This window comes from Pelodiscus sinensis, chromosome 9 (genome assembly GCF_049634645.1).
Source record: "Pelodiscus sinensis isolate JC-2024 chromosome 9, ASM4963464v1, whole genome shotgun sequence".
In the NCBI taxonomy this organism is placed as follows: domain Eukaryota; kingdom Metazoa; phylum Chordata; order Testudines; family Trionychidae; genus Pelodiscus; species Pelodiscus sinensis.
The window spans coordinates 32,458,201-32,470,716 of NC_134719.1; the positions used below are offsets into that span (position 1 = coordinate 32,458,201).

Consider the following 12,516-nt stretch of genomic DNA (forward strand, 5'->3'; position numbering starts at 1 on the left):
TCTATCTGATGAGAAGTGTTTACAAAAAACAAACAGGAAGTTACTTTTCCATGAAATTAGAGAAAATGAAATCAATTTAAAAGAGAAAAAGATCGAGACCATCAGTGTTGTTTGTGACATAATAATAATGCAATTGCAGAGTAGAGGTGATTCTCTAAAGAAAACTGTTGATTTATTTTGCGTGTTTTTTGACAGATGTATGGACGAAGATGCTAAAAGACACTACCAAGAGAAATTAAGTGAATTCTACTGACAGGCCATAGACACAAATCTTTTTGAAAACTAAGTGAAACATTTCATTCATTTTATCGAAAATGATGAACTCTGGGCTTCAAGACCATCAGTTGATTTGTATAGGCTTGTACAATTGAAAGTGCCTCTTTAAAAAATATTACTTAAGATGACTTAACTGACAATTTTGTAAAGAAAAAGTGTGGAAAGAAAGTTATCTGAATAATTTTTTTGCAAATTGAGTAAGTGTCTTCAGAGGGAGTTAGCTTTTATTTTTCCATTCATGTGTCATCTATACATTTTTTTTTACACATTTTTCATGTTATTTTAATGCAAATACAAGCTTTCATCTAGACTAGAAGTTCTCAAACTGCACTCTGAGAATTCCATTCAGGTGGACTGAGGAATACTTATGATGTTTTTTTGTATTTTGTTTTTTTTTATTTTAAATAAAGGGCTTTTATCCAAAGCACTTTACAATAGTTAGCTCATGGGACAAACAATATTTGGAAAGATTGCTGAAAGACCCTCAGCAATTTTCAAGCAATCTGTGGAAAAAAAGTTAGACTACAAAAACATTCAAGGTGTACCTCACTTCATTTTCATTTGCTTCTTATTACTTATAATATAGGAGGAGGATGAAGAAAAAAGAATGACAAATAGAAGGGGCAGGAAGAGTGAGTGTTCTTTTTCTTGGCTAGATCCCTGGGGGGGAGGCCAAAAATGAAGCTGAGCATGGGGCCCCATTAACTCTAAATCTACCACTGGACTGGGCAGGGCTGATTAATCACCAGTGAAGCTGTGATGCTGTGTAGTTTAAAGGGAACACTGGTGACAATACGTACATTGAGGAAACACTGTCAGTAACTACAGATTTTATGATGATCATGATGATGATTAGTTCAATAAGTAAAACAGTTCAAACAAGTAAGTCTCTCTTACAGCGTGATGCTATGTATATACTCACTCTATCCATGGGAAGAGCTATAGACTAGAGGGTGAGGCAAACCTAATCTGCTCTGGGATGCTGATAGGGAATTCCAATGGTGGTACCTGGCACCAGATGTTTTCTAGGCCCTGATGGTCCCTAGCTGCTGCATATGTACAAATAGTTCTTCCCTTCTTCTAAACTATATCTTAACTTTTTCATTCTCAAAATGTTGAGGTATCCTTATCCGATGGGTCAATATATCAATTAGGTAAAGCTCATTAGTATATATGTAAGTGGAATTACTATGGTTACCTTCAGTTGAGCATCTGCTGATGTCCCTGTGATGGGGTGCAGTCAGAGCAGACTCCTTTGGATGCTTCCCCAGTGTGCTGATCATGCCACTGACACCCACCTTCTTGCTCTCTGAGGCCTCCCACCACCCTGTCCTGTTGGGCCAGATACACTGATCTCCCTCAGACAAGGCAGAGAATTTAGGGTTACTGGCCCTCAGTAGCACAATGCAGACACTGAACCACTACAACTCTGGGAGGACACAGTTCTAGAGCACAACACCCAGGAAACCAACCCCCAAAAGGGATCAAAACCCTAAATCAGTTTTTCTCTGTGTAAAAGTTTTACACGTGGGAAAACTTATCTGATAATCTCCCATTATCAGTGAAAGAGAGAGAAGCACAGTGGTTATTCCCCCCTACCGTAGGTAACAATTATTTACACTCAGCCCGATAGTAAACAAAGTGTTTTTTATTAAGTACAAACAGGAGGATTTTAAGTGATTGATCTGTCTGTTTTCACTTGCAAAATAAGTTACTAAATTAAAATGAAAAGAGAATGCATAGCTAGTTTAATTCACTAAGGAACTTATTACACACAGACTCTTACCCTCAAGAGTTGTTTTTATTTCAGGCATAATCTTCAAGTCAAAGACAAACTCTCTTTTGTCTTTAAAGTTCTTTGTATCCTTTTAGGGTGTGCCAGCCAGTTTCTCAGGCCAACTGAAGACAAAAGGGGATTGCTTCCCATTGCTTAAATGGACTCTTCTCCTGCAATTCTTTATTTTACATTCTCCCCCCCCCCCCCCCCCTGGAAAAATAATCAGGTTCAATGTCTCTCCAGATCAACCACTTCCAGACTTACAGGACAAAAAAGGTTGTTTACAAGTTGTTGAATTAATCACCCAGTCATTAGATTTCCAGGGCACCAATAATGGATCTCATTAGCACATTTAAAACTGTAAATAGACTCACATTAGAATTCACATTTCTAACTTCACATGCAAGAATGATACATGCACCAAAATAGGATTACATAACAGAAGACCATAACATTAAAATGGATAAGTTACGTGAGGTGTTTTGTCTCAGAGGGCAATTTTGGCCAAAGCATCTGAATTATGCACATCTATATTCATAAGCCAATTTTTTAAAGCACGGGTGGGGAACCTTCACAGTCCCCTTCCAAAAATACTCTAAACTGGCATAATCTGCCTTCTTATGGTTACTTACCAGCAGATTGCAACAGTTGTGACTATTACAAAACAATAAAACCTTGTGAATCTAAGACTAGTTTACTTATGCTGACTTATTGTGCAGCTATTCCTCTTCAGGCTATAAAATCTTGTGCTAGTTGCTTAAGCTATTTTTATTAAGCCTGTTAAAGAGCGGTTATTTGGCTAATTGTGTAGTCTATACAGTTTGAATTTACATGATGAGTCAGGGGCCTCTCTGCAGAGCCAGTAGGGGTAGCTCCAGGAGGTATTATAGAGGCAGCGGGGGAGCACGCGGCACTGCGGAGTTGGCACTTTTAAGGGCACATGGCACTTTTAAGCCAGCTTCCCCCAGCACCAGCTCCTGTTTCCTCCCTCCCCCTGCCTCTTATTGCTGCCTCTTATTGGGTAGTTGAGTAGTCGACTACTCGCTTACATCCCTAATTTTTATAGGTGTAGGCATATAGGTTGCTTGTGTCTCTGATATCAGTTCCTTGCCCCTTTATCATCTAATTTGTACTATGATTGTTACATGACTTCAATTAATATTAATTTAAATCAAGATTTCCTGCCTGTTGATTTTAAATCATGATTAAAATCAATCCACTCTATAGCCATGGATTTACACTGAAAGCCACGTTCTTTTCAAATCCTAATATACTACCCTACAGTTCTTCAGAGCTAGAAAATGAAGTAGAAGTCCAAATCTAAATCCTCCTTTTTTCCAATCTTCTCTCTCTGCTTTGGGCTGTTACAATAAGGAATTGCTTTTGTAACTGGATCCAAACTCTGATCAAAGGCAGAGTATACAGTGCTGGAGTTGCCTTTAGCAACAGTCAGAGAAAATATTTGGCTTTTAAAATTAAATCAGTATAATTATGTAATCTCCTATCCTGAAAACTCTCTCAATGTAGATGCAATGGGAAAGTTCTTAAAGATGTAGTCATACAGAAGAAAACCAATTTGTCAGATTCAAGCAGTAAAGTGGGTACATAATGCTCTCACAATCTGTTTTATGTATGTTAAAGTAAAACATCTAGGGAACAAGCTAGCTTCTATCTATAGGGGAATCATAAAGTGTGTGCTGTGGGCATTGTTAGTTTAATTATTTATTCTTCCCTAACTTTTCTTGCTCTGATCAAGCTTTCCTTCCCAAGGGCCAATGTGAATTGGTTTCCCTCTTTGCCAACTTGCAGAATTTTGCCTATGTATTTGGGTTGCTTTGTTTTCTTGATATACTTTAATGTTTTGTCTGTTGGAATTTTTTGCATGGTGCTGAGATAAATCTAGCAATATTTTTAAAATACAGATGTCCTAATGAGAGGAAGCTGTATATTTCAATTTTGCAAAGGTTTGCCATTGTTAACTCTTTTCCCCCATAATTTCAATTATGCTTGATATTTTGACTTGCCTAACATACTGTGGGATGAGATATAAGGAAAAATTGAAATAAGTTGCTAGAGCATTGTGGTTTACATTAAATACAGTAGCGTCTTCACACTGAAAATAAACAAGTGAAGAGGTTATGCCACTAGGTGGTGCCTTGGTTAAATTGGCCTATTTTCATTTTGTAGGAATGTGGAAAATGAAATTTCCAACAGAATCAATGTATAAATCTTATGTTGTGTTCTCTATAGTGTATCCTTTAAAGTTAATTACGTATTTATTGATACTGAAACCAGTTCATAATTCTCAGTGTCTGAATAAGTGGTTTGCATTATCTCTATAGGAATTGTCAAGCAGAAATTCCAACAGCAGAGTTCCCAAGTGACTGATATTCACCAGGTAAGACCAGTATTTCGAACATTGGAAAAACTCAGCCATTTCTCTCTACGTATGTAAAATAAGATAAGCAGAGGTTTTACCATTTCAGAAACTAAGTAAAAGGAGCAGATGCAGAATTCTTTTACTTATCATTAAAAATGAATTCCACTGTAGACTCTATGTGGCTGTATAGACTGAATTACTGAAAGGATAATCAACAAGCATCAATAAGGTCAAATAAATAAAGCACAAAGAGCTAATGTATCCCTTTATAAAAGCAAAGAATTCATCATTTGTATTCCTTGTAAAATTGATCTGAAGCATACTCTGCAAGATACCTTCTTGTATCTACCTTCACTATATTCACCATTTTAGATGCAGTACTGTAGATTAGGACTTTTGCTTGAGAACTTGTACAGATCTTTGTCAGGCAAATTTATAAGTAATAAACTAAAGGCACAACCATGTTTCATTGACAAAATAATTTTAAAAGGTTACTTTTAAATGCTCTTCACAGTGAGGCTTAGGTTTGTGGAGAGAGGTTAAAACTAGTTGGATTAACATAAATATTTTGATATATTTGGGGAAGATCTAGGAAAGCAGTTGGCTCTAAGTGCTATTAAAGTAATATAGGTCTCAATACACATCTAAACCAAATCTTCTTTCCCTGCCAGGATGACAGGAGAACTATATGCTATGTGCCTGTGCTGAAGACTATCTTGCAAAAAAAAACAAAGGGACTAACTGTGTTCTAGGGCTTGTCTATGTGAGAGAGGGTTTTTTTTTCAGTAAAACTTAAGCATTTTTAGTATAAACTACTTTGTGTCCATGCAAGTTTGTGTCCATGCAAATTTTGTTTTGTTTTAAATTCATCTGGTATCTTACCATGCTTTAATTCATCTGCTTAGGAAGTGAGAGAGCTATTATAAAATGTTTTATACTACTAAAAGACTCATGTGGATATATCCCTATTTTTAATTAACTATACCACTTAAGGTGGTCCTCCCATTCTTTTAGTGATATCTATGTGGCATCACAGAAGTAACAGTGGTGACTGTAAACTTTTCCAACTCATCCAAAGCTATCTGCCTGCATGATTGCTAGTACATCTGATGCACCATGTTCATATTAATGACAGTCAGGATTATGGTGATCAGCAGTGCTGCTTCCATGCTGCCTGATGTATTTGGGTAGTTGGAAAATGATCTGGCCTATCAAAACCAGATGAATTTTTGGGATACCAGGAGGGGGACTCATGTTTGTTTGTTTGTTTTCAATTTTGCATGTCTGATGACTCCAAGTCCCAGCATTCTAATAGGCTTTGGTGGATATCCCACAGTGCTCAGTGAGAAAAATCCCAGAATGCATTAAGCCTGGCAGCAGAACATGAGTTATCTGCCCAAAATGCCGAACAGTTATTTTAAAGAAAAGTGCCATGTAGACACTGTAACTCACAGAAGTAGATTAAACTGTCCTCAGCAAAGCGGTATGGATCCATTTTCACTGTAGTTGACAGCATAATCATAGTAGGAAAAACCTGCATTGAGAAAAATTTTCCTTTGTCTATATGCCCTAAATGTCATTGTTTGACATGACAAATGACATATGAACTAGACAAAAATCTGCTGTGTGCCCTATGTTTCAAGTCTCAGTACAGGCAGTCCCCGGGTTACGTACAAGATAGGGACTGTAGGTTTGTTCTTAAGTTGAATCTGTATGTAAGTCGGAACTGGCGTCCAGACTCAGACACTGCTGAAACTGACCGCCAGTTCTGACTTACATACAGAATCAACTTAAGAACCCCAGGCGTCCCCAAGTCAGCTGCTGCTGAAACTGATCAGCAGCTGATTCCAGGAAGCCCGGGGCAGAGCAACTCTGCCTGGGGCTTCCTGTAGTCAGCGCTGGTCAGTTTCAGCAGAAGCTGACTTGGGGACGCCTGGGGCAGAGCAGCTGGGGTGCTGCTGGGTTGCTCCAGTAGCGCCGCTCCTGGGTGCTACTGGACCAACCTAGCAGCACCCCATCTGCTCTGCCCCAGGGTCCTGATTCAGCCAGAGCAAAGCCTCAGAGGCGCGGGGAACCGCCGCTGCTGCCGCTTCAGTCCGGGAGCCTGTGGTCTGCTGGGGACGGTCCCCAGCAGACCACAGGCACCCAGATTGAAGCGGCAGCAGCGGCGGTTCCCCGCGCCTCTGAGGCTTTGCTCTGGCAAAGCCTCAGAAGCGCGGGAACCCGCCCGGTGCCCCTGGTCTGCTGGAGATGGTCTCCAGGAGACCAGGGGCACCGGAGCAGCTTACGAACGGGGCTTTCTCGCCCCGACTTCCGGGGCGAGAAAGCCCCGTTCGTAAGTGCGGATCCGACGTAAGTCGGGGACTGCCTGTAGTAGACTAGCAATGTCCACATCACCTTACACAAAACATGCAAAAACATAATAAAGATATGGCCAAAAATATCTGCTTATGGTATGATCCACATTGCCAGATAAAGCAGATGGTGGCTAATGAGGACTTTAGGAGAACAGAATAAGTTAAACTTTCCACTCTAAAATTATGAAACTGAAGGAAATCTAGCAGGGGAAGGTGAGATCTTCACTATGTATGTTTGAAGTATAGAGGATTTAGCTACTGAGACATAATTTATGCTTTCCAGAAAAATTTCCCAGAGGTATTCTTTACTTGCCCTTATTATTTAAGAATTTCAAGAGGTTAGAATAATTTGTTTTAATATCAGTGCTGGTATCTATTTATAGTTACTTGCCAGAATAAAACAAAGAATCTTGTCCCTATCGTGCTTTCACAAACAGTAGGATATACCTACTATGACTCGATATAAAATCTTTCAAACAGAGATAAAAAAAGGACAGGGAACCACAAAGCTGTTTAAATGTAGTAATCCAGCTGTAATTATTTGGTTTTAAAACAGACTTTCTGTCTACTGCTGCATGAGGAGACATTGGACACTTACAAAACACTGACGAAGTGGGTCTTTGCCCACGAAAGCTTATGCTCCTACACTTCAGTTAGTCTATAAGGTGCCACAGGACTCCTCGTTGCTTTTGCAGATTCAGACTAACACGGCTACCCCTCTGATATTTGACGTCTTTGTGGGCAGATAATAAACAGTACCTGTTTAAAAAAAGTCTTGTCATAGCTTATATTAAGATGGTTTTCCTTGGTGACATGGACTATTTCTGAAGCATGTTTGGAGCTATGTGAAAATTACAAATCAAATATGTTACTTCATTCCCTCCACTCAGTCACCACTGGAAATTAAAGGGCAAAGCGATTGGTGATGTAATCAAGCAAAAATGTCCATTGACGTAAATTCATGACCGTTTGGCCCAAAGTCTTATAATCATTTCTATCCTGTAGACAATCTTGATGTTTTGGTATAGTTGAATATTTAGTGGTTGCTTACTTAACTGACGATAAATTGAATCCTTTGTATTCAAATCCAGACTGTCCTTCACTGAGTGTAGGAGAATATTCTGTAGCTTGACTCATTGCTGAGATTTAGTCATTCTAATATATGATCAATTGACTTTTGGTCCAACAAGGAATACAGCCTTTTCTTTCAGAGAGTTTCAGCAGCACATAAGCAAGTGAGGAAATAAATTGAAATAAACCTAACTTAGCTCAGTTCAAATTTTAAAATGAAAAGCATTTGTTTGGAAGATACAAGTAGATGATTTTGTTCCAGTCTGCTTAGGATACCACGTATGTATTATTTTGCATATTTTGTTCAGAAAATGAAGCAGTGCAGTGCAAGGGTTGCCATTGTCAGAGAAGCATTGGAATTAGAGTTCATCCGCAAATTCAATTCTCATGCTAATGGACTCAGTGGTGTTGAAGGATGGTTGGGACACTATTTACCTAATAGTCAATGGAGGTGCAAACAGCTCTTTGTGTAAATTCCTATGTCAAGAAGGATACTATCAACTGACTTTGATTCTCATCTGCTTCGTTTTAACTACCCAGTCTTCAGATACTTACTGATTCCCTCTACCTTCTGTTCCCTGTCTCCCATCCCCTTCTTCTCTCCTCCCCCCCCCCTTTTCTCCGGATGGGTCTGCACATCATAAACTCAAAACTTGGGTCATCTGAAGAAGTGGGCTGTGCCCACAAAAGCTCATGATACCATCTACATGTTTTGTTAGTCTCTATAAAGTTCTACCAGACCATTTGTTGTTTTTTTTTCTGTACAGACTAACTTGGCTACCTGTGAAGCGCTTGCTGAGGGTGAGTTTGTTTGTAAGACCTCATCCATATATTACTAGGCCCTTCATCTTAGACATAGAAATGCTGAAGCCTCTGGATTTTAACAGTGTTTGAAACCATTTTCCAGCAATGTTGTGAAATAATGCCAGTTTTATCCAATGCTAACAGTGCTGGAAAACAGGTTTTCAAGCACAGTTACATAACAGTATGTGTGTTAAGAATATGTATGTTGTGGTTTCACTAAGGAATTTACTCTCATGGGTTATTGAAACACTAATTAAGAATTTCCTGCAAGACAATTGTGATTCTGCCTGTGAGATTTTCCAGTGTTGCAGAATTTGTGAAACATCTTTCTTGGTTGCAAAAGGATAAATTATTATGTGTATACTATTTCTTACCGCATCCTCCAGAAAAAGATAGGAGAGTGTTTGTCTTAATTTTGTTGCCTGAGTGCTGATTGTGCTTGATGCTATACAGACTCAGAAAAACACAGTCTCTACCCAGAAGAGCCTACAGTGTAAATTGCATGAAAACAAAGAAGAATAGTTCAAACAAATATGCAACATTGAAAGCCCAAACTTTGAGTCATGTAGAATTTTTATAAATACACTGGTGGGCGTAATGCTGGAAGAATTAAGGAGCCCATTGTGCAATTGGATCTGTCTGGATTGTGCAGCAGCTGTCTGTTGATTTCCATGGAGTCTGATCCACTGTCAGAGGGCTACGTTTGGAGTTCTAATTGCAGAGTCTGATCCATTGTTTTTAAGGACTGGATGTGGAGAAGTGCTTGGTATATGAGAAGGATGGAGCTTCTGACAGAGGTAGCACGAAAGATAATATGATGAATGGAAGAAGGATAAAAATGGGTTTGTTTGATTTGTTTCCTAGTGGATTTACTCTTTTCCCTTTAGTAGTGAATATTGACAGTATCTAACATAATACCTATTACTTAGAGTTCTAAAAACTATCTCTTACACAACTTTAAGCTCAAATTTAGTTTCTTGCTTGGAGTCTTTGCTTTTGAACACTGTTTTTACTCCAAAGCTTCTGAATTTAGTGTAAGAGGACAGGAACTCTAGCTTGCCTTATCTGTGACCTGGCAGTACTAGTACGGGATAATTTTTACTTAAAATGTAATTGGTGTCTCTTATCAGGGCCAGAATGTACCTCCTGTCTCACTGGAATAAAAGAAGGGGGCCTTCTGAAAGACACTGGTTGAAAAAACCTTGATGCGTGTGCTCTTCTGGAAAAGAGAACCTACAGAATTAGAGGGTCAACTAAAATGTTTGACAAGGTGTGGACTGCATAACTCTGTTTTAATTGGTTAATGAACTTAGTTGTAATTTGAGCCAAACAATGCAGAATAGAATGACCATATGTCCCACTTTGCCCAGGACAGTCCCTCTTTTAAGCCCTGCCCTGTCTGTGTTGATTTTTTTTATCAAAAATAAACATTTGTCACATTTGTTCTTGTCATTTTAATCAGTTAGGAAGAACAAATGGGACAAATACTTTTGTCAAAAAAGTGGACTGCAGTGTGGAAGAACATGTGTGGGCAGTGAGTGGAGATGCCATCCCCACACAGTGAGTGGAGATGCCATCCCCACAGAGCTCTTGTGGGGATGGGAGGAAGGATTCCAGCACGTGATGGGGACCACAGGTTTGAGTGAGCAGTGATAGCCTTGAGTGGGGAGAGAGAACAGTAGGATTCCAGTGCCCAATGACAACCTTGTGGAGAAGGGCTGTAAGTAACCAGGAATGACCTCCTGGGTGAGAGGTGGAAGAGAGCCTCAGATAACCAGCTGGGGTGGGGTGGCCTCTGGCCAGCCCCATGCAGTACTCTCTTTTTCCTTTGGGAAACGTGGTTGCCGTATATCTTTTAAAGGCAGCTAGTAATTAGTTATCAACAAAAAAGCAGTATCTCTTTAAAACTAGAATTACAGTTCCTGTTCATTGAATCTCCCTCTCACACACCACACCTACACATCGTTTCCTTTTAGTTCAGCATTCCTAGGAAGAGGAGAAAAATGTAGCTACTGTTAACTGTATAAATGTGGCATAAATTATGCAACTTTGACAAGTCATAGCAAAATCTAGAGATCACAAGACAAAGCAGAGTAACAACTTTTTGGATTTGTAATATTGTATAGGGACTACATGCTTTATAAATTGTAACTAATTATTAGTATTTTGTTTTTGTTTTGATCAGCTTTGTAAGGGTATGTCTAGACTACAGGGTTTTGTCGACAAAAGTGGGCTTTTGTCGACAAAACTATACCTGTGTCTATACTGCCGCCGAGTTCTGTCGACATAACATCGACAGAACTCGGCAGTTTTGTCGACAGTGGTAAACCTCATTCTACAAGGAATAACGCCTTTTGTCAACAGAGTTCTGTCAACAGAAGGCATTATTCCATCTACACTGTCCTTTGCATCTACATTCTCATGTCAACAAAGCAGCTTGCTTTGTCGACAGAACTGGCTGTAGTCTAGACGCTCTTTGTTGACATGTCTGTCGACAAAGCCTCTGTCAACAAAAGCCTGTTGTCTAGACGGACCCTAAGACTTTCCGACCTGAAGTAATTATTTACCTGGAAACTGACTAGTTCCAGTGCTTTGCTGTTGAGATGAGAGGCCAATTTTGTCTGTGGTGTAACTCAAGGACATCCGTGCCCTCTCAAAAGTGGGGGTATTTGGCACCTGCTCCTCCTTTGCCCTGCCCCTGTCGCACTTCTTTCCCCAGGGTCCCTGGTGGGGCTAGGCAACTGGATCCCCTCTCAGCCTAGGGTGGACAGAGGGACTCAGGCTCCTTGCAGGTGGCCACGCTGCTCTCTCTGAGTCAGCTGTGGCAGGGAGGTGAGACCTTGAAGCTTCTGCCCTGCCATGATAAGGGCCATGTGGGCAGCTGTGGGGAGAGAAAGTTCCACCCGCCCATGATGTGGGAAGCTCCACTGAAATCAGCCTTGGATACGCTGTTTCCCATGGCTCCCCTTGGCTGGAAACAGTGAACCAGAGCCAATGGGAGCTGCAAGGCTCCATGGATACAGACCCTTTAGGTAAACAAAGTGGTGCGGGCTCACTAGCGGTTTTTCCAAAACAGGCCTGCAGCCCACTTGAGAAACACCACACATGGTTTAGTTTCACTTTTATATGAAAACATCCATCTATGTATAAACAAAAACTTATGGTAGTTTTTGCTTCATAGGACTATTTTATGAAATTGTCACGAGATAATGCTTTCTTGATATTTAGCTTACTAAAAATATCTAGAGACATATATTCATCAGTCTTTGCATTGAATTGATTTGAGTTTGCAATTTTCTATTCTGACTTACTGCTATCATTTGTAAAAGATATGCATAACTCTTTATCAAATAATATGAAACCTGAGCTGCTTTATTTTACATTGAATTGTATGGGCTGCTGTTTTCAGTGGAGGTCTTGCTTACATTACAAAACAGAATAGTTGCTAACAACTGTTCCATCTGAAAGAGGTCTACACCAGTTTCCCTGCATTTGCAGTTCAACCAGTTCAGTTCAGCTACAGTTCTTGCTAATTATTTGTCAGTAGATCAAATTCAGAATGTAGACAAGGCCAGAGAATGAGACACCCTGTAAAATACATAGCCAATATCTGTAATATTTCACTGGTGTCTGGGCATGTCTTTATAAGTACAAGAAGATACCTTTGTCAGAGATAAGTACTATACTGATGGTGCTGCAATGTATACTTCTTGCATTTTCTATCTTGGTTTCTGAACTGGTTCCTCTCTAAGAAAGATTGGGTGAATAAACAGGAAATGGAGTAAACAGTTGTGCAGGATGTAACAGCAACTTTACACTTCTTGCTGTTTCTTTATAGAACAGTCTCCTGT

The 12,516-nt window shown here is 39.7% G+C and overlaps 1 protein-coding gene across 25 annotated transcripts in view; it reads left to right on the forward strand.

Moving 5' to 3' along the window:
- The window catches only part of LOC102448694 (leucine rich repeat containing 8 VRAC subunit B), a 57,306-nt gene that overhangs the window by 27,113 nt on the left and 17,677 nt on the right, over nt 1–12,516 (forward strand). For 6 of the 25 annotated variants that reach the window (XM_075936425.1, XM_075936427.1, XM_075936415.1 and 3 more), the window contains exon 2: nt 4,396–4,451. Coding sequence is in view for 5 of the 25 variants with exons in the window: in XM_075936436.1 (XP_075792551.1) it covers nt 722–815; nt 4,396–4,451; nt 8,629–8,662; nt 9,796–9,860 (249 nt within the window). In the remaining 20 variants the exon portion in view is untranslated. Of the gene's footprint in view, nt 1–195; nt 909–4,395; nt 4,452–8,628; nt 8,663–9,795; nt 9,936–12,516 lie in introns of all 25 variants that reach the window. The other 19 variants (XM_075936430.1, XM_075936429.1, XM_075936416.1 and 16 more) reach the window with 7 other exon arrangements.